At 43.9% G+C, this 22,432-nt stretch overlaps 1 protein-coding gene across 4 annotated transcripts in view; it reads left to right on the top strand.

Moving 5' to 3' along the window:
- NIN (ninein) overlaps positions 1-22,432 on the top strand; it is a 195,818-nt gene that overhangs the window by 49,642 nt on the left and 123,744 nt on the right. For all 4 annotated transcript variants that reach the window (XM_073610427.1, XM_073610425.1, XM_073610423.1 and 1 more), the window contains exon 4: positions 20,128-20,297. In XM_073610427.1, the coding sequence (XP_073466528.1) occupies positions 20,128-20,297 (170 nt within the window). The remainder of the gene's footprint in view (positions 1-20,127; positions 20,298-22,432) is intronic.

The following is a 22,432-nucleotide window of genomic DNA, read 5'->3' as shown; positions in this document are numbered from 1 at the left end:
AAAAAAACTGACTTTGCATAACTTTTTGCATTTGATGTACCTGGATTGTTAGCTGACTACCCTGGGAAGTTTATTGGACTCATTCTAAACAAATTTCCCAATAACTGCGAAGCAAATAAATCCACTTCGTGTGCACCAAATGCCTTTGCAAGCAAGATATCTTGTAGAAGTGACCTCATCATTGTGCTGTATGTTGTTTGCAGAGAGCAGAGCTGTGGGAGGGGCCCAGTAGGCTCCACCCACTATAGACTGCATTGAAGTGGATGTAAACCCAATTTTATTTTATTTTTATTTTTTTTTATGAAGACTTCTACCTGGAACAGTGGAGTATGTCAGGTTATCTGTGCCCAGTCTTGTCACAAAGCATTATTCCAGCTCTAAGCAATCCTCCTCCCTTTTTTTTTCTTTTTTTAGTAAGCGAAACACACAGATCAATGTGTCTCCATTTCCCCCCACTGCTGTGACTGACATCTCGTTTCCTTATCTCATGCATGAGCAGACAGAGTCTTTACGATTTAGATACGGACCTCCCAGACTCCCCTCCCTCCACCTATGACAGAGCACAGAGCCCTTTTTAAACACTATGCCCGTGTTTTATTGAATAATGCCTTCTGCACTCTACAATACTTGCTGTCAGTGCATCCAATAATCACTGCGCATGCATGGTTCGTCTGAGACATTTTCTGATGGGAGGCATTATTGGGCACATGCACAGGAGTGACGGGGCCATCAGCGCGCTTTGCTTCTGTCCAGAACACGCTCTGCTTCTCTTGCCCAGGTGTGAGGTTCATCCTCGCGACGCTGCCTGGCCAAGGGGAGTGTAAAGGTGGGCGGGTGAGTCTGGTGATGTCACGACTCCGCCCAACGAGCACCGGAAAATAGACCCACCCACCGATTCCGAAGTTTTGCGGGGCTCAAACTGCAGAAGGGGGTGACATTTCAAAGGTAGGGATATACATATAGACTAATAGTATGCCATTGGTTTATAATGGTGAGCAAGTGGGTTTACATCCACTTTAACCGTTTCCGGACCCCCGGCCGTCAAGGCTCTCGTTCTGGGTGGACGTCATATGATGGCCTCCCAGAATGACCGCTCTCGCGCGCCCGTGGGGGCTCGCATCACAGCGATCGGTGGTGCAATGTCAGTCTGACACACCGCTACACCGATCTCGGTAAAGAGCCTCTGATAGAGGCTCTTTACCACGTGATCAGCTGTGTCCAATCACAGCTGATCACGATGTAAACAGGAAGAGACGTTGATCAGCATTTCCTCACTCGCGCTTGACAGACACGAGTAGAGGATAGCCGATCGGCTGCTCTCCTGAAGGGGGGGTTTGTGCTGATTGTTTATCAGCGCAGCAGCCCCCCTCGGATGACCACCAGGGATGCCACCACACTGGACCACCAGGTATGCCACCCTAGACCACCAGGCAGCTGCCAAACAGTGCCTATCAATGCCATCTATCAGTGCCACGTAGCAGTGCTGCCTATCAGTGCCACCCATAAGTACCCATCAGTGCAGCCTATCAGTGTCGCCTTGTCAGTGCCCATCAATGAAGGAGAAAACTTACTTATTTACAAAATTTTATAACAGAAACAAAGTTTTTTTTTTTGTTTGTTTTTTGTTTTTTTCAAAATTTTAGGTGTTTTTTAAAAAACAAAAAAAACAAAAAAAAAAAATTTGTTTAGCAACAAATAAACGCAGAGGTGATCAAATACCACCAAAAGAGAGCTCTTTTTGTGGGAACAAAATGATAAAAATTCTGTTTGGGTACAGCGTAGCATGACCGCACAATTGTCATTTAAACAGCAACAGCGCTGAAAGCTGAAAATTGGCTTGGACGGGGGGTGTAAGTGCCCTGTATTGATGTGGTTAAACTACAGGAGGAGGCGGAAACAAGACCAATCACCCTGCACAAGGAGAGAGAACAGCAGTGATCAATCTTACAGGAAGCTCCTGCCAATGCTGTATCCTGGCCTAGGCTGACAAGGCCCAGGCCTAGGGCAGCACTTTGCAGGGGGGGGGCAGCACGGAAAGAGTCCCTGCCGTCTTGTGGGGCATACTGGGCTGAGAGTTAAACTAGTCTAGCACCGCCATAAAGTGGCCGCACTGCTTCCGGTATGTGGGTGGCTGGCATTCTGCAACTGTGGGGGCCCCCCCCCTCCGCTTCTAATTTTGATTGTCCTATCATCCTGGATCACAAACCTTCCTCACTGTGCTATATGTTTTTTGCTGCACCATTGGCATGGTTATATCTCCTTAGTCCTCTCCATAAAATTATCAGAAATGTGTGCTTAAAGTAGAACTATAGGCAACACTTTTTTTTTTTTTTTGTGTTCGTTTTGGATAGAGTAAGGGAGGGTTATAGCCCCTGTCAGTTTGTTTTCACCATCCCTGTCCCATTGCAGAGATTCCCCTTCACTTCCTGCCCCATAGCCAAACAGGAAGTGAGAGGAAATCTATGCATATTAAGGGAATCCATCCCCCCCGGACCTCAGAACTAGTGTCCCCACTCAAAAATTTTAGGGCAGGTCTTAAACAGCAAGGGGTGGGTCATATTTAAATTATAGGGCAGCACAAAACCTAAATACACTACTGGCTCCTGCACAGAAAGTCTCACACCTGAATTACTACACAGATCTGGAAGAAATACACAAATCGCACCAAGGTTCATTAGGAATACACAGGACTATTGTTTATCAATTTTATTTCCTTTTTTTAATTTTCTTTTTCTTCTTCCCTTTTTTTTTTTTTTTTTTTTTTTTTTTTTTTTTTTGTCGCCAGGATGAACGTGCATTTAAAAATAAGATGTATGTTTGTACATCTTGTTTTGGATACAAACCTAAAGGTGTTGTGTAGTTATTTGGCTTCCCTATGCAATATCTTGCCAGCGCTGGCTTGATGCTCTCTTGTTACAAGTTTCAGCAGTGCTTTGTTGACTAATTATTTACTTTGCCAATTAAACGCCTGAGATGTTTGTTCTCTAACAGACTGCTCGTCTCTGTAGTACCTGAGTGTGCTTAGTGTACATCCGCTGCCCGGCAACTGCTATTCTCCAGTCGCAGTGTATAGCACACGTGTCAACCTGTGCTTTGTTCTGTAAAATAAATGACAGAGATCAAATTGTTTGCTGTAACACATTAACAGATGCAAAGTTACACATGCAAATGACATGACCTGTCGCAGCATCACATTACATTTATTAACCAATATACCATCACTGCATATGGTAGAGGGAGGGGGTAGAAGTATAATCTGTGTGTGTGTGTGTATAGATACACACACACACACACACACACACACACACACACACACACACTTTATAAAAAATATATATATTTCTTTGTCTTCTAACAGAATTTTGCAAATGCAAAAAAAATCTGCAAGAACATCGGATTTGTTAGAAATGCAATGTGCTCATAAATTCCCATGTTGGCTGACAACTCAGCTGAACAAAGTCCCAAGCAGTGTTTCCAGCCATGGGTGTAGCATAAGGGGTTGCAAGGGTCACAATCGCAAACCCGCCCCTAACTCCAGGGGGCCCCTGCAGCCTTCCTGTCATATCATATCCTCCACAAAATCCAGCTCCGATCTGCCCTAGGGCTCCACAGCCACGCTCCAGTACTGGGCTTCTACTTTGTCTTGCACAGTCCATACCCTTCTGTTCCCATTGACTGGGGAGAAGCTGTGAGCCATTTACTGAATGGAGAGGAGCACGGGGTGAGAACAGCCCAGGATGGGGAAGTGTCTGGGCTGTGTGCTGGCAACATGGAATGGTAACCAAGCTCAGCGAGGCAAGGGGAGGAGAGTGCTGTCCTTTAGCCACGTTGGGACTTATGTCACTGATGAGGTATGACACTGCTCAGTGTCTCCTAGTCACCAGCTGGGATTCTCAGTACCCCCCTCCCCCCACATGGGGATGTCTACTTACCCCACTTCCCTGACAACTGGGGAAAAGACAAACACCTCCGGGAGGTTACCTTCCCCCAACACCTGCCAACACTGACAGAGAAACCTTCAGAAATTGCTAAAACAAATCCCTCAACACCTCCTTGGGGTGCCCCTGAAGGGCTGCAGGCTCCAGATTTTGTGTCACATGACTTTGCCCTCCCAGATCCAAGTTCAACCCCCCAAAGCCCCTTGACCACCCCCTCCACCCTGCATGCTATGCCCGGCTGCTGAGCTCCTTTCCCATTACAGCACTCTATACTGTTCCTCCTCCGCAGGGCTGAAATCACATTCCTTTACAACACAGCCAGTTAGCCATGATCTGCACAGGGTGTATCTGCCTACTGCAACTACACTGATGTTCCAACCAGAGAATTCTACAGGTCAGAAGGGCAACATAAAAGCCAGATACACCCTGTGAAGGCTGACAGACTGTGTGTAAAGGAATGTGATTCCAGCCCTGTGTAGTGGGGGGGGGGGAGCTGTATATAGTGCTGGGATGGGAAATGAACTCTGCCAAGTGACCTGCTAGGGGTCCCTGTCCTTGGACTCTTCCGAGGTGATCCCTGTCCTTGGACTCTTCCGAGGTGATCCCTGTCCTTGGACTCTCCCGAGGTGATCCCTGTCCTCGGACTCTTCCGAGGTGATCCCTGTCCTCGGACTCTTCCGAGGTGATCCCTGTCCTCGGACTCTTCCGAGGTGATCCCTGTCCTCGGACTCTTCCGAGGTGATCCCTGTCCTCGGACTCTTCCGAGGTGATCCCTGTCCTCGGACTCTTCCGAGGTGATCCCTGTCCTCGGACTCTTCCGAGGTGATCCCTGTCCTCGGACTCTTCCGAGGTGATCCCTGTCCTCGGACTCTTCCGAGGTGATCCCTGTCCTCGGACTCTTCCGAGGTGATCCCTGTCCTCGGACTCTTCCGAGGTGATCCCTGTCCTCGGACTCTTCCGAGGTGATCCCTGTCCTCGGACTCTTCCGAGGTGATCCCTGTCCTCGGACTCTTCCGAGGTGATCCCTGTCCTCGGACTCTTCCGAGGTGATCCCTGTCCTCGGACTCTTCCGAGGTGATCCCTGTCCTCGGACTCTTCCGAGGTGATCCCTGTCCTCGGACTCTTCCGAGGTGATCCCAGTCCTCGGACTCTTCCGAGGTGATCCCCGTCCTCGGACTCTTCCGAGGTGATCCCCGTCCTCGGACTCTTCCGAGGTGATCCCCGTCCTCGGACTCTTCCGAGGTGATCCCCGTCCTCGGACTCTTCCGAGGTGATCCCCGTCCTCGGATGTAAAGAGGAACTCTGGGAACTCTAAACTCTTAAGCCACTTTGAATATCTTGGCGTGCAGTGGATGTATCTGCACACACATTGGAAGTAGTGAGGGGGGCCCAGGTCAACTTTTGCATCGGGGCCCACAAGCTTCAAGCTACGCCTCTGTTTCCAGCCCTGCTGCTCCCATGCGTTCACTGGCCAATCATCTGGATGGTGTGTGTGTGTGTGTGTGTGTGTGTGTGTGTGTGTGTGTGTGTGTGTGTGTGTTTTTTTTATCAAGCTGTGCCACATTGGTTGTCGAGGACCAAACTTTTTGCAGGGGTTTCTGAACCATAAGACTGGCTGAATAGAGTTTTCATAAATCATTTCGGTAAGAAACTTCCAGTTTAGCTGCTCTCTGTAGGCCAACTATAGCAGTGGGCTCCAAACTACGGCCCGCTACAAGATTTTAACTAGCCCACAGTTCGGGTCAGGGGAATATCCTGAATGTGCACTGATTGAGGATTAAGGTCAGCAAAGGCTGCCTGTAGTCTCCGATATGGTCTCCAGAACATCTGATGGGCACCATTGATACACTCCACAAATTACTTAATAGGATCCTCCATGGTCTTCATAGTATAAGCTATTACCGCACATGGCAATTACTGAAGGATGCCCTTTTTGAATGTAATTGTGAAGTTTCGAAGAGCCTCATAGATGATCCTTGAAAGAGGCCCTCAGTCTTTTTGTGGGGCCATTTTATTATATGAACTTACAGCTCTAAACCCAGCTACAGTCAGAGTTCACATAATTCTTACTATTCTCCATTTAAGAGGCCATAGCAGCACAAGGGGCCATGTCCCCAATCAGAACAGCGGGGCTAAAAAAAAGTCCTCCTTTTTGGGCTTCCAAAAGCTATGTTCACTTTTAGGCCTGATCTTTAAAAAAAAAAAAAAAAAAAAAGTATTACTAAAATAATTTTATATTTCTATCAAAGTCAGTGTAGTCCACATTGTAAAATGATTGCATAGCTTATTTCAGTAGCAATAGCCTTTTTCTTTCTTTTTTTTCTTCTGCCAGTGTTGCTATAGTTCAGGTCTCCAAACGTTTCAGTATAATGGGCCCCATCGTATATTTTGACAAATTATTTAAGGGCCAGAAAAATCCCCATCAGATCTCCCCAAAAAACCCCTCCCCCCCCCCTTTACATCAGAGTGCCCATCAGATCTCCCCCTTCTTGCATGAGTATGTTCATGTAAGAAGGGGACATCCGATGAGCACCCTTATGTAAGAAGGGGAGATCTGAAGGACACACTGATGTAAGAAGGACATCTGATGGGCACCCTGATGTAAGAAGGGGGACATCTGATGGGCACCCTGATGTAAGAAGGGGGACATCTGATTTATTTATTTTTTGGCCCTCAAATATTTGTCAAATATACCATGGGGCTATCATACTGAAAGGTTTGGAGGCCTGAACTATAGTAACACTGGCGGAAAAATAAATGCTATCTCTGCTAAATTTTGGACATTTTGGTCTAATAATTGGCACCTTTTTAGTCCTGCTATTCTGATGGGGGACGTGGCCCCTTGCGCTGAAATGGCCTCTTACATGGAGAATAGGAAGGATTGTGTGAACTCTGACTGGAGCTGGGTTTAGAGCTGCGTGTTCATATAATAAATAGCCCTACGAAAAGACTGAGGGCCTCTTTCCAGGATCATCTATGAGGCTCTTCGGAACTGCACAATTACATTCATATAGGGCATCCTTCAGTAATTGCCATCTGCAGTAATGGCTCATACAATGAAGACCGTGGAGGCTCCAATGAAGTCATTTGTGGAGTGTATCAATGGCTTTTGTGCAGCAAAGTACTGTTCATCCCCAACAAGGTGCTTAATTAATTACATTTAACATTAATCCCTTTCACCTGCCTTGTCTGTATTGGGGGGTGTCACTGGATTTTGGGAAAATAGATGAAATACGCGTAAACCCAAACTGAATGACCTTTTAGTCTGCTAAAGCAAAATGTATCATAGACAATTGCCATTTTCTCAAAATAAAATGCCAGCTTTTAACTTTTTCCATAAATTGGTGCATATCGTATTGCTGAACTCCTGCTGCCTTTTTGCAGAAACTTTGGGGTTGATTTACTAAACTGTTACCCAATAACATGAAATGTCTGAGCAAGGACTATCAAATCGCAACAATTCATTTATGGCTCCTAAAGGAGTGTTTTCCAGGATCCATATTGTAGATTGAGGTTGCTTTGCATGCAGGGACTACTGTTGTCTCTGTACACCAGACCTGGACATTTTATGTCCGCCGGGCCACATCCAGCTTTTTGGCTGTCCCTGTTCTGCCCACGTGACGTCATTTGGAAATGGGAAATCAAATGTAAATAAGTGTACCATACATGCAATGCAACTGCATTGTATGTTTTTTATTTTGAAAACCAATTTTTTTTTTTTTTGCACCTTCATACTAATGTGTTGGAGAACAGGGGTCTACAAGGCGGCAGCCAAACTTGGCCCCTCCGGTCATGTGACACAGCTCCATGGCTCGTTGGGAGAGGAGCGTGGGTTCCTTGGATCCAGGTTAGCTAGTCAACAAGATAGCAGTGGCTATTCTTCTACCTTCATTGGTCTGCTGGTCACCAAGATGGTGGTGGTCGCACCTTTGTGGCTTCAGCAATTTAAGAAGGGTAACGCCACACCTTGAGCAACCGGGGTGGGCCATTGAATGTGGGCAACAAGGATATGATGCGGGCGAGGGCATGTGGGGAGGTGTTGCCAGGTCCCACTCTCCACCCCAAAGGTATAGGGTGGGGCCTACATCCCCAGGAGTGACATCACATCAATGGCTTTTGTGCAGCAAAGTACTGTTCGTCCCCATATATAACAGTGGAGGGTATATCTAAATACCCACCCTATACAACAGTCCCAGTTACTTATGTTGTCCCTTTGGAAAAATAAATTGCCCACCCCTGCCCTACACCCTCCTCCCCTTTCCAAATTAATAGACTGGCTGGAGACTGCACTGTCCACTGCTAACTCTATCATGTGAAGATCAGAAGTTCGGGAAAGCAGCACTGAGAGAGCAGGAGCCAGCCGTGAAGACAGTTAAACTTCCATCTGTTGCATGCACTATTCTGGTTTTCTGACAGCCACAGGTGCCAGCTGTCTGACTGCAAATTGCATGGATGGTGGAATTGAGTGAACAAGAAGATCTTGGGCTGGGTTTACACTGGTGCGATGCGGCAACCACAGCGATTCCTGTGCGGGTTCTGGCATCGCATCTTACTCGCAGGCAGATCACACTGCTCTCCTGCGAACCGCTGTGGGTGTCAATCTAAAGTTAATGAATCGGTTCGCAGAACGCAGTACAAGCTGTGGAATTGGATTGCATGAGTCTGAACACTAATGCAGTCTGATTCCACTGCAGACAAATAAAAAGGGTCCAGCACCATTTTGGTCCAATTGTGATGCGCAGTGTGAATCGCATGTGATATCTGGGATCGCACCCTTAATGTGTATGGCCATTTTTTTTTTTTTTTTTTAATCAGCTGTATCTTGGCAGGGGGGTAAATAGCCCAAAGGAAAGTACAATCGGCAAATAAAACTTCTCCCATTGTACTTTCTCAAATTCTAGCCCAGAGTTCTTCCAGTGTTTCTTTGGCAAGCCGATTGTCTGTTTGTTTTCTCTGCCCCCCTTTTTTTTTTTTTTTTTTTTTAAATTTATTTATTGATTTTTTTACTATCACTTCTGGTTTCTGTTGTTGCTTTCCTGGCTGCTGTGGAGGTTCTGCATCAGTGAAGGGCAGGTGAGACATTAGGGGTCTAAAAGACCCCTGATGTCTCGTTAAAGAGAACCTGTCTCAAAGAAAAGCTATCACATGTACATGAGCATGCAAATGTAAAAACACCCGCTGGCGGTGCCTAGGTATGAAAACGTCACCTGTGCTGTACATTACTCATCGCTGCACACGCAGGAGTAAGAACAAGGGGTCTAGGGTCATTAATCATGGTTACCTGTAAATTGATAACCTGTAGTTACTTCAAAGTGTCTCAAATGGAAAATATAGGGTACCAAAGTCCATTGCCATTTTTATTTATTTATTTATTTATTTATTTTTAATTCTTTATTTTTCATGGGTTTCACGATACAATTCATTGCACTCATATAGTGCCAGCCTAATACATCTTAAGTAAATCTATTCATCTACACATCATATGTTACCTTTAATTGACAATTTAATTCCTTGTGAATTCCCCTTTTCTACTATTAACCCATTGCTCCAAAAAAAAAAAAAAATCCTCTTTTATCCCCACCCTATCCCGGAGTAATAATTAAAAAAAAAAAAAAAAAAAAAAAAAAAAGAACTCCTCTCGACCCCTCCCTCTCCCCTCCCATTTTTATTTTTTTGGGCATGTGCAGTTTTGAAGCTAGACATGTTGGGTGTCCATTTACTCATCTTTTATACTTTACCAAAAATTGGGTAATATATTGGCATTTGTGTGTCCTAAAGGCTTGGTTCACACCTACGCAGTTTGCTTTTAATCCGTCTGCAGTGCTTTTTGTGGTGCATTTCAGGTTTGTGCACACACGTTTTTCACACGTTTTTGAGGCAGTTTGTTTTTTGTGTCTTTTTTTTTTTTTTATTTTTTTTTTATTTTTTTTAATTTTGTGTGTTTGTGGTGTGTGGGTGTTTTTTTTTTTTTTTGTTTTTTTTCCCCTCGAGCCAGATTAAGAAATGCTGCAAAAACATAATACGTGCTTCTCCACTGAAGTCTATTGAACCAAAAACGCAAAGTTTTGCATCTAAAAAGTCCCTGACCCTTTCCAAAAACGCAGCAGCTGACAAAAAGCGTAGATCTAAACGTGTCCCACAGGAAACCATGTTAAATGGACTTTAGTGCGCTTTTGCAAAAAGCACTAAATGCATAGATGTGAACCAGGCCTAAAACTTTTTTAGTTGATTTTTTTTTTTGTTTTGACTGAAAATGTGCTTGATAAACTGTTGCTCTAATATTGTGTGACATAAATTGGAACTGCCGCTATTTTAGGCTGGGTTCAAACACATGCAAATTGGATGCAGATTTCTTCTGCATCCAATTCGCGTGACAGGCGAATGTGACCGGCTCTCAATGGATTCAGATCACACACATCCAGGGCAGCCGCACTCCGCATTCAAAAAGGGTTCTGTGCGAATTCAGATAAAAATTTGGACCTGATTCACACCTGAACAGGGATGCAGTGGACCCCAGGCACAAACCCCTGGCTACATATGTGACATATTCTCCAGGACGTCTGCTTTCCAGAAATGTTTGGAGGTTTCAATTAATCTTCGGGCCTAAAATGATTTAAAAAAACAAAAACCGAAAAAAAAACAAAAACAGTGAAAGATTTGTCTTTTTCCCCTTTTTTGTTGCGTTATTCTAGAACTGGCCCATAAATTATCTGCCTGGCAGCTGTTGTCTTTGTGCGAGAGCATTTAACGTGGAGATGGCATTTAAATTCCGGTTTGATTTGCCCATCGTAAAAAGGCTGCAACCAAGATAAGTGTGTTTTAATGTGATCTGCGTTATTCCGAGCAAGCTTTCTTCATGCGATATGGGGCATCCCGCCGCCTGTCTTCATTTCGGTCTCGGAATTAACGCAATTACCGCCCTCTGTTTATCAAACATCTACACTACACAGCAATATTTATTTGCAGTCATTTAGCAAAGTGCGCCGGCACCCGGGGTTACCCTTTTCCATTGCCGTCTGTGCGATGCCATGATTAAATTTGTTCGTCGCTAACAAATGAGGAAGATTAATTTAAAGCCAAAGGGTGAAGGTTGCAGCTTATGACCCATTCGTGGCTATGTGTGATCGGAGATTGAGGTGGGATGGGAGGGTGGAGGGGTTTGAAACGGTCAGGATTTAATTTTGTACCAGGCTACATGCTTCCTATAATTACAAATTAGTGTTTGGCTCAGCTGTAGCAAGACTCGCTTCCCCCCTCCCAGTTCGTGTTTTTTTTTTTTTTTTTTTTTTTTTTTTTTTTTAATTTTTTTTTACTTTGAAGCTGTAAAATCATTAGTCTGTGACCAGCTCCGAAAGCCTTGATCTCCTTTCTAAAATGGAAACTTAAAACTGAAGTTTATTCTGTTTATAGTTTGACTTCCCTGTTGCTACTTTCCGCCTTCATCAACATTCTAATGAAAATTTTAAAGGAAAACCTTCCTATTTATTTATTTATTTATTTTTTTAATAAAAAATTTCCCCTCTGAGCACAAACCCTCTCCCACCCTTCCCAGCACAAAATCTCCCCAATCCCCCCCCTCCTAGCACAACAGCGGGTTCCTGCACAGATTCCTGCAACTCGCCCCCCAAAGTCGCCAAAAGTAGTACAGGGACTACTTTTGGGAATTGGTGCAGTGCCGCAAAGTCGGACGGTGCCATTGCCGGGAATAGCCGCTGATTTGGCATGCGATTTAACATGTCAAATCACATGCCAAATCAGCCCAATGTGAACATGGGCTTATGAAAGAGTGGCAAGAAGAAATCCATTGTTGAAAGAAAGCCATAAGAAGTCCCGTTTGCAGTTTGTGAGAAGCCATGTGGGGGACACAGCAAACATGTGGAAGAAGGTGCTCTGGTCAGATGAGACCAAAATTTAAATTTTTGGCCTAAAAGCAAAATGTTATGTGTGGCAGAAAACTAACACTGCACATAACCCTGAACACATCATCCCATGAAACATGGTGGTGGCAGCATCATGTTGTGAAGATGCTTTTCTTCAGCAGGGACACAGAAGCTGGTCAGAGTTGATGGGAAGATGGATGGAGCCAAATACAAGGCAACCTTAGAAGAAAACCTGTTAGTCTGCAAAAGACTTGAGACTGGGGCAGAGGTTCACTTTCCAACAGGACAACAACCCTAAACATACAACCAGAGCTACAATGGAATGGTTTAGATCAAAGCATATTCATGTGTTAGAATGACCCAGTCAAAGTCCAGACCTAAATCCAATTGAGAGTCTGTGGCAATACTTGAAAAATTTATGTTCAGAAGCTCTCCATCCAATCTGACAGACCTTGAGCTATTTTGCAAAGAAGAATGTTGAAAAAATGTCACTCTAGATTTACAAAGCTGGTAGAGACACCCCCAAAAAGACTTGCAACTGTAATTGCAGTGAAAGGTGGTTCTATAAAGTATTGACTCAGGTGGACTGAATACAAATGCACGTTACACTTTTCAGATGTTTATTTGAAAAAAAATGTTAAACCATTTAAAATTTACCTTCTATTGCACAATTATGTATCACTTTGTGTTGGTCTATCACATAAAATCTCAATAAAATACATTTACGTTTTTGGTTGTAACATGACACAATGTGGAAAACTTCAAGGGGTATGAATACGTTTTTTTTTTTTTTTTTTTTTCTTTTAGCACTGTATGTGAGTTTAACTTTTTGAATTGAATTACTGAAAAACTTTTTGATGTTCTAATTTTAACGAGTTGCACCTGTATATGTGGGGCAGGGAATGCAGATGACTGGCCGAGTACAGGGGACAGCTTCATGACGGGCTCGCTCAGGTGGGTTTGGACTAGGATCTGAACAAGCCTGAGCTCATCTTTAGTCCTCAGGAGCCTGGCCATTGCGATGGCAACTCCAACCAGTGGATAGCAATACTTTGCAGGCTCATTTACAAAAAATAACCACCTTTTTTACTGCAAATATGGATGCATTTATTATTTTTTTTTATTTTTTTTTTTGCAAAAGGTGGACTTGGCCATCCAAAACTATTTGGAACTTTGATAACACTTTGGGTATCTGAGAGGGTTGTCATTAATGTAAAATGGTCACTGCTCCACCCCAATTAAAAAGAATGCGATGCCCAGATTCACAGGGACTCATTGTGACATCGCTGCAAGTGCTCCACAACCATTAACAACTTGGATAATGAAAATATAAGAACCTCGCTCCCTGCTGCCCACGAATTTATGGATACAATGTATTTCAAGCAAATAACACCTTTCAGAACTGGTTATTAAATAATGTATCCGAAGAATCCCTAGATGATACACTTCAGGCTCACAGCTCGTTATTAAAGGAACATATCTGCAGGATTCTGTTTGACGTGCTGTTTTTGAAGTGTTTCGTTGAAAGAATCGTAAATTCGGCCTTTCTATTGATGTGTCGGCTGAAGACATCTTTTGGTGGTTTTTAAATCACAAAGACCTTTTGCAATGTACAACCCCCCACCTCCTGCTCCCTTTCTTCAGGATCTTATTAATTTGGTGCTGTTCTGACATCCCTTTTTGTCCTTGAACCGCACGATGGAATATAAATTAATGGGGAAAATTTATAATGAAGTTTCAAAGGACTTTTAAACACAAAGCCTGAAAAGGATTAATGGGCATTTGCGATGCACATATAATTATGCTGCCCATGTAACATGGGCAAAGCATGTACCAGGCATACAACAGAGGTGTTCTCTCGATATGCAGTGGTCAGTGCTAAATGATACTTTGCTGACTACTGGTTTCACTTTGGTTGTGTTATTTTAGATTTTTACAGAACTGGGCGTTTTTTAATGATAATGTTTGGATTCTACAGTCGGTTCATTTAATTGAACCAAACATCCACTGAATAGCAGGACACTCCCCGCCCCCCTTTCCCTTCCTCAAGCAAGCCTAGCACTAGTTGTGTGTGTGTGTGTGTGTGTGTGTGTGTGTGTGTGTATGTGTGTGTGTGTGTGTGTGTGTGTGTGTATATATGTGTATATATATGTGTATATATATATATATATACTGATCAGCCACAACTCTATGATCACTAACAGGTTAAAGTGAATAACACTAATTTATTTCTTTACAATGGTATCTGAAAATCGTTAAGATATATTGGGCAGCAAGTAAACATGTTCCTGAAGTTGATGTGTTGAAGGCGGAAAAATTGGTCATTGCAGTTTGTGTATAGGGCTGTGTAGTTGCAGACCCGTCATGGAGCCCATGCTGACCCGTGTTTACAGCCAAAAGTGCCTACAATAGGCACGCGGGCATGGGAAATGGACCACAGAGCAATGGAAGAAGGTGACCTTGTCTGATGACTCACGTTTTATTTTACATCATGTGCATCACTTACCTGGGGAAGAGCTGGCACCAGCAAGGGAAGACAAGTCGGCAGAGGCAGTGTGATGCTTCTAGCAATGTTCTGCTTGGAAACCTTGGGTCCTGCCATTCACGTGGATGTTTCTTTGACTTGTACCACTTACCTAAACATTACACCCCCTTCATTGTAACAGTATTCCCTGATGGCAGTGTCCTCCTTTCAGCAGGATAATGCGGCATGCCACACTGCAAAAATGGTTCAAAAACTGTTTGAGGAACACGACAGAGTTTGAGGTGTTGACCTGGCCTCCAAATTATCAATCCAATCAAGCATCTGTGGAATGTGTTGGAAAAACAAGTCCGATCCATGGAGGCCCCACCTCACAACTTACAGGATTTGAAGGATCTACTACTGATGGCTTGGTACAAGATACCACAGCTGACCTTCAGCAGAGGTCTAGTGAAGTCCATGCCTTGACAGGTCAGGGCTGTTTTTTGCTGGTAAAAGGGGGGCCTACTCAATATTAGGTGGTTGTTTGTAAAGTTATGGCTGATTGGTGTGTGTGTGTGTGTGTGTGTGTGTGTGTGTGTGTGTGTGTGTGTGTATATATAGTTTTTTTTTATCTTAAAGAGGAGATCCGCCCGCCCCTTTAAAAATGATAGTCAGCAGCTACACATACTGTAGTAGCTGACTTTTAACATTAGGTCACTTGCCTGTCCTAGAGTCCAGCGATGTGGGCATCGCAGGCGATCTTCGAATCGGCTGGTCAGGTGCAGCCACGGCCATTGCTACTAAGGGACCCAGCAGTGTAGCCTTTCAGCTTCACGGCCGGGCCCCTACTGCGCATGCGCGAAGTGTGCTGTGCTCTATTACTGGCCGGAAGAAGAGGGGGACCGAGCTGCTGACGTAGATTGCTGCGGCTGGTCTCCGGGAAGTGGATATCTGTCAAAGACACCGGAGGGGGGGGGGAGGAATCGGATGAGCGGAAGTTCTGTTTTTGGGTGGAACTCCGCTTTAAGTGCATGCTAAGTAATGTGGAAGGATAACATGTATGACAAGGTCACACCATAAGGCCTGCCAAGTTTGTTTAACCACTTCCGGGCCTATTCTGGCACTCCTCCCCTACATGTAAAAATCTTTTGCTAGAAAATTACTCAGAACCCCCAAACATTATATATGTTTTTTTTTTAGCAGACACCCTATGGAATAAAATGATGGTCGTTGCAACTTTTTATGTTGCTCATAATTGTGCAACAATTTTCAAATGCGTTTTTTATGGGAAAAGTTTCATGAATTAAAATAACAAAACAGTAAAGTTAGCCCAATTTTTGTGTATCATGTAAAAGGATGATGTTATGCTGAGTAAATGGATACCTAACATGCAGGGCCAGATTAACATAGAGGCTATTGGAGCTGCAGCTCCAGGCCCCTTACCTTTTAAGATGGGCCCATTTGCCAAAAAGACAAAAAAAATGGATGACTTCGAGGGTCGTGGTTTGGTGACCAGGGGTCACAGACCCTAGATTTGGGGGGTAGGTAGCTGAAGACCTACTTCACCACTGGTCAAAATGGGGCTCCTATCTATGGTTTCAGAGATACGGGGATCCTTGTGCAGCCTGTCAGAAGCTACATACAGAGCGGCCAGTTTAAATACAAGATGGCACACTCTCTCTTTGCAGCAGACTGAGAGGATGAGCTCACAGAGCCTCTCCTTACTTCTTGTCAGAAGCACTGAGCTCAATGGACAGCTTGGAGCCTGCAGAGTTTGACAAGCAGCACCGTCTGTCAAACTCGCCTGTTGATTTCAATGGACCACTCTGCAACTGCAAGCCAAACTCGCTCGCAGTAGCAGCATAGTCCAACAATGTAAAACTACTATTCAGAAATGTAAAAAGAAAAAAAAAAAAACAAGGAGGCGGCAGTAGTACCTCATGTACGCCTGTCAGCTTCTGCTATACCACTCGTTGAAAAGCAGTTCACCACAGATCACTTTTAAGAGGGCAGAGGGCAGTAAGCATTACCGCAAATGTGAAAAACTTGAGACTGTAATAGGAAGACAGCCGTACAGGGAAATGCCCCAGCAAGGTGCCACTTCTGCATGTGCAGGTTTGCGGTCTCCTATGACAAAAGTATTTAACAGTTCCTAATGCAAAGTTGAACAGTTCTCTCAGCTCCACTACAATGTCCATTTGTAGCTCTTTCAGCCCCTTGAGCTCCTAGTCTCTCAATGGACTCTGATTCACTGACTCTGATCCCCGTGAGCTCCTCAAGGCTTTTGCGGTAGTATCTCCCTCAAGCTTCACCCCTGCTAACCAGCTTGGTCCCTGGCTTGACACACAAGGCTGCTCTGCAAGTGTCACCTCCGTTGGCTGGGTCCCTGACTTGATCACCGCCTGAAGTTTCCCGATTCTCCACCGTGCCTGTTCGTTGAGAATGTTGCTCCGGTACTTTCTTCAGTTACACACTGTGGTTCCTGGTAAAGGTGGTTGGACCCTTAGTGGCGACAGCGTCCCTTCTACCTTCTACCACGACATGTTCTCCAGCCGGCAGAACCGACACCTCTGTTTGGACTGCAGGCCACAGTCCCAACCCTGCGCTGCCCTCTTACTTCTGGATAGGCCCTCACACAGCCTGGCAGCCAGATGCCCCCGGGATAGGCCCAATCTTCGGCTTAACAGCCCGGGCCAGAAGACACGGCCACCCAGATAGCAGTCCGAGTGGCACGGAACATAGATCACTTGACTTCACCTGGAATATATAGGTTCTCCAAACAGGCTAAGGGATTCAAGAAAACCCCTGCCCATTGGCTGAGATATCACATATACCCATAACTTGACCTTGAAATGTCCTTCTCACATCTAATGTCACCAAGTCCCCGGCCACCTAGTAGCAGAAGAGAAAAGTACAACCAGGTCAAACTTAGGGAGAACTCAATGGATCTCTAACAACTATCTACAGTAGCTACCCCTGACAGGGAATTTGGTGAGGAGCTCACTGACTAAAACCCTGGAACGCTGTATATTCTTTCTTTACTAGTGAAAGGTTCTAAATTACTAAATGGCAGATCATAAATAGTGTTACACTGTTCAGATAACAACACACTGTAGTTCATAAAGGTATTTTTATGTATTTGTGTGTCCCTTTTACTACAGTAAACAAACTTGAACTGTTTCACTGGTATTGTTTTAAGTTTCTTGTTATTGGTGACAGTTGGTAAAAAATGAACCCAGGGTGTCAGAGGACTTTCAGAGTCGGGGCAACCAGTGGGGTACAGATTCTATTGGCGACCCTCGCTAGGGTAGCGCTACACTGGCATTTAAAAAAAGATCATTGCTGTCATACTGCTGGCTCAAGTGGTGGTAATCCTGGAACTATGCAGCCCCTATCAAATGGGATGACAATTAACCACAGGTCAAGGAAACCCTAGCAATGGCTTGAGGAACCCTAAGGTCCCACTGAAAGCATGGCTGAGACTGGCTGACTTGGAGCGCACGCTATATGTCCTGGTCCTCTCCCCCTGTCCGTTAATGCTGGAAAATCTCTGCTCTCAAAGTGATAGTTGAGATTTTGTTTGTGTGTGTTTGTTTTTTTTTTTTTTTTCCCATATAGTGTATGGCCAACATAAGAGTAGAACTGCATAAAAACACCTGCTAAATCAGCCCACAGACCATTCAATTTTCTTTACTTCCACCGTGGGTGCAGCGCTATTGTGTTCTGCCACAAAAAAAAAAAAGGATGACTTGAATCAATTTGAGCAATGGATTGATTTGGTTACAATCAGCCTGCTCATCATACATGGATCAAATCTCGGCTGGTCCCTGTTGAACTGGCTGAATTTCGATCCATATTCAGCCAGCTTGAAGAGGTTGTAAACCTCTGAAAAAAAAATCGCATACTAGCTCATTATGAAATGCTTGCCTTAAAATGAAGCTGTTGCAGCGGTCCCCGCACACTGCTGTCACGGCTGACATCTTTCCCGGAGCTTCTTCCAGGTTCGTGGGCTCCGGCGATGTGATTGGCTGTAGCCACGATAACGTCACCCCCACACATGCGCGCATGGGCCATTCCTTCAGAGCGCATGCGCCATTGACATCACTGGCTGCATGCACTGGAAATATCTCCTAAACTGTACAAGTTTAGAAGATATTTTCAATACCAATAAGAAATCCTTATTATAGGCTTATCTATAGGTAAAAGTTTGCAGAGGAAGTTTATTTCCTCTTTAAGGAATTGCTTCTCAAACCTAAGCAGAAAATACATCCTGAAAGTTGTTTTTGTTTTTAGATTTATTAGTTTAATAATAAATTTGTAAAATTATACAATGGTGGTTGTTTAGGGTCAGCAAAAAATGACGTTAACCATATAACTAGCGTAAACCTAATGCTAATCATATGCAACGATAAACAACTGCCTGAACAGCCTGTGTCCGACTCCTACCTTTTTTTTGGTTGATAAATCAGAAGATCATTCTTTACACTTATGACCAGCATTACGCACATTAGCCATTGTTGGGTGTCCTTTGTGTCTTTAGGACTGTTTTTGAAGAGGTAGATTTGATAGATTCAATTCTCCTGTGATAATACAAATGTACCCAAGTGTATATTTCATCTCCTAAAGCTGGTGATATTAGGCAACTTTCTGGCAATTTCAACCACTTTCAGTCCACCAGGAATGAAACATACTTGACTTGAATCTAAGCAACCTACCACCCATAAGTTTGACCATCCACCTGAATGTAATTGAAAAAAGTGGTATATAAAATGATGGCTTCAATACAGGTTATTTAAAAAAAAAAATAAATAAATAATAAATAAAAAAAATAGCTCAAAACAAGAAAAAAACGAATGCCCCGTACACGCGATCGGACTTTCCAACAACAAAACCGTGGAATTTTTGTTCGAAGGTTGTTGGCTCCAACTTGTCTTGCATACACACACACAGTCACACAAATGTTGGCCAACAATTACGAACGTAGTGACGTACAAGACGTATGATGAGCTGAGAAAAGAAGTTCAATAGCCAGTGCAGCTCCTTCTGCTTGATTCCGAGCATGCGTGAACTTTTGTGCGTCGGACTTGTGTACAAACGATCGGAAATTAGGACAACAAATGTTTATTGGTGGAAAATTTGAGAACCTGCTGGCCAACATTTGTTGGCAGAAAGTCCGACAACAAATGTTCGCTGGAGCATACACATGGTTGGACTTTCAACCAACAAGCTCACATCCAACATTTGTTGTCTGAAAATCCGATCGGGTGTATGGGGCATAAGACTAGTTGATGCATCCAGATATTTCTAAATGGGTATGATTTTTGAAGCGATTTTGAACCCATCTCCTTATAGCTAATCAAAACCGCGATTTTCCATGTTCCAAAGCATTGAAAGTGTTTTGAAATTGCCCCAAAAAGCTTCAGCTGTATGATGCCCTCTATGTTGCTCTTGCAAGTGGCCGTAAAGAAACTCGGTATAATTAGGAATATAATTTTTTTTTTTTTTTTCTTTTCCTTTTGCAGCTCCCTCAACTCCTTGGCTTCCCCTGACACCAATGGTGTTTTTATTTTAATTTATTTTTTTAGCAGAGGGTTTTGCGTATCAGAAAAAGTACATAGGGCTCATAAGTCAGTCATGCTGCAGGGGTGAGCTACAACGGAAAAGAAATTGGCCCCACAGGGTCGACATAACCAGGCTTGGCGCGCCATACCTTCCTGAGCCCTAATAAGTTATTATCTTGCGTGTTCCTATGGATGCGAGATGAAAAAAGCCAGAGGCTCTTTTAGCAGTCTCTGAGATGAGCACTAAGTCCTTCTTTTTTTTTTTCTTTGATCTCTGACTGCAGATTGTTCCTTGGAAGCCCAGCCAAAGTACATCAAGGATGGCAAGAGGTACGGAAGACGGTCTATGCCCGAGCTGCAGGACTCCCTGGAAGAGTTTGATGAGGAGACGGTAATAGAGCCCGAAGACGAGGGGACGAGGTCCTCGCAGGTCAGCTCCAGAAACTGTGAAGAGGTAAGATAAATGAGTTTAATGACTCGGGGGTGACATGAGTCTTCATTGGCACTGGGAAGCCTGACATTTTGCTCATTGAGACTGCAGCTTTCGAAATTGCATGCTGCCTCTTTTCATTACCTCAAATAAGCCATTTCCCAGCGCTGGGGCTCGAGCTCAGAATCTGGGATAAAGAGGAGCTGTTATCCATGGCAGGTTTCAGATTTAATTTAAAATTCTTAAAGCGGAATTAAATTATATCTAACACTTACCCAGTTTAGCCCCTAGCTTTCCTTATAGTTAAATTGCTGTGCAATACTTTACATAGGAGCTGCTTTGGATTGCTGGAAACCAGGTAGTCAGTAATTGGATGGCTGTGCCTAAACGCTAGGCAGAGAGCACATGACTCGCCGCCACAGAAGCATTTGGGTCCTGGGAACCAGAGATAACCTGAACTGGATTACAAGCTGGCCATACACTGTATGAATTTTGGCCTGTCCTGATGACCATGCCGAAATTGGATCAGTGGGTGGCCCTGTTGGTCCCCTTCCACCTGTAAGCCGGGCAGAAAATTTTCAGCCAAACAGCGGTTGCAACAAATTGGATGCAGCCACTGTCTGTTTTGACAGCCGGTGGGGGGGCTGTCTTTTAAAACCCAATATTGATAGTGGGGGATTTGTCCATCTTGCTCTGCAGCATGGGTGGAAGAATCTGTTGTGTGTGTTTTTTAGCTGGATGAGAAATCTGTATGGCCAGCTTTATGCTGGTCATACACCAGTAGGATTTCACTTGAACAATTTTAGATTTTCGGAACATTCATTAAATTTTCTAATGATTTAATGGGGTCAAATACACGTTCATTTTCAGGGAAGTAAAATAGGAGGATGAAATGCCAAGGGGAATGGGAGAGGGGATCGGGAACTGCATCGGACGGAGGGATTCCTTGGTGAATAGCAGTCCTAAGACCAAGTAATCTTTAGAAACTCAAGAGGGTTTGGTGAGATAATACAGACAGGAGCTATCTACAAACTCCCTAGGATATGTGAAGGTGTACAACCATCATTTTGTTTTGATTTGCTTAACTTTCAACCACAGCGACTAGAAGATTTGAAGCAGCAGGATGGAAAGTACACTATATTGTCAAAAGTATCAGGATGCCTGCCTTTACACCAGGGGTGTCTAACTCAATTTCATTGCAGGCCGCCTCAATATTATGTTTGCCCTCAAAGGGTCGGTTGTATATGCAAGTCTATATCTAGATATATATACTGTTAATGATTAAAATTTTCTTGTTCGATTTATTTTTATTTTTTTTCATCGATTTAATCGACTAATTTTGATTAACTATAACGCACATACAGATCCAACTACTTTTAGCTGATCTCCTTGCATTGCAACTCTGCATTAGTCAGTGGTAAATGTGGTATACACTATATACAATCACCCGACACTAGTTCGTTTCCACAATCCATGACTAGGGCTGGGGAAAAAATCGATTTAAATCTTGAATTGCGTTGAGAGGTCAAATCAATTCAAAATTAGATTTTTTTTTTTTTTTTTTTTTCACCGTGCCGGTCCTGAGGAGCTGCGTGCAGGAGTTTTTAGGTGAGTCCGTGGCTTCGGCCTAGTCCGCGAGCCCAGACGCCGCGGACTAGGCCGAAGCCTCGGCGTTGCCTAAGAACTCCGGCCCGCAGCTCCTCAGGACCGGCGTGGTGTCCAAAAAAAAAAAAAAACTCGCTTCGAACCGTGAATCCAGGTTTTGTTTTGTTTTTGTTTTGTTTTCGTTTTTTTAAATCGCAGATTTTTTTTTTTGAGAAAATCACCAAGCCCTATCCATGACTTAACTTCACAGTTCACACAAATACGTTTTAAATTCAAACTGTAGCACTGACGTAAGTAATTTTTTTTTTTTTTTTTTTTTTTTTTTTTTTTTCCACAGTAGCGTGACAATCCCTCCACCTCCGGACTAACTAATCACTCTCACCTTATGGCATGGACCCCTGTGCAAACAGGTGGTCATGCAAGCGGGTATCAAAAGGGTTAACACGGACCATAAACTTCTCTCACGTCTCCTTAGATCTCAGCAAGGACGCCAGGTCATGGATAGAAAGAAAAGATCTAAGTGCTCACCGCTTAAGTATAAGATTTAATTTTTG

Source organism: Aquarana catesbeiana, linkage group LG13, assembly GCF_042186555.1.
Source record: "Aquarana catesbeiana isolate 2022-GZ linkage group LG13, ASM4218655v1, whole genome shotgun sequence".
Lineage (NCBI taxonomy): Eukaryota > Metazoa > Chordata > Amphibia > Anura > Ranidae > Aquarana > Aquarana catesbeiana.
This window is presented reverse-complemented; position numbering and strand designations above follow the sequence as displayed.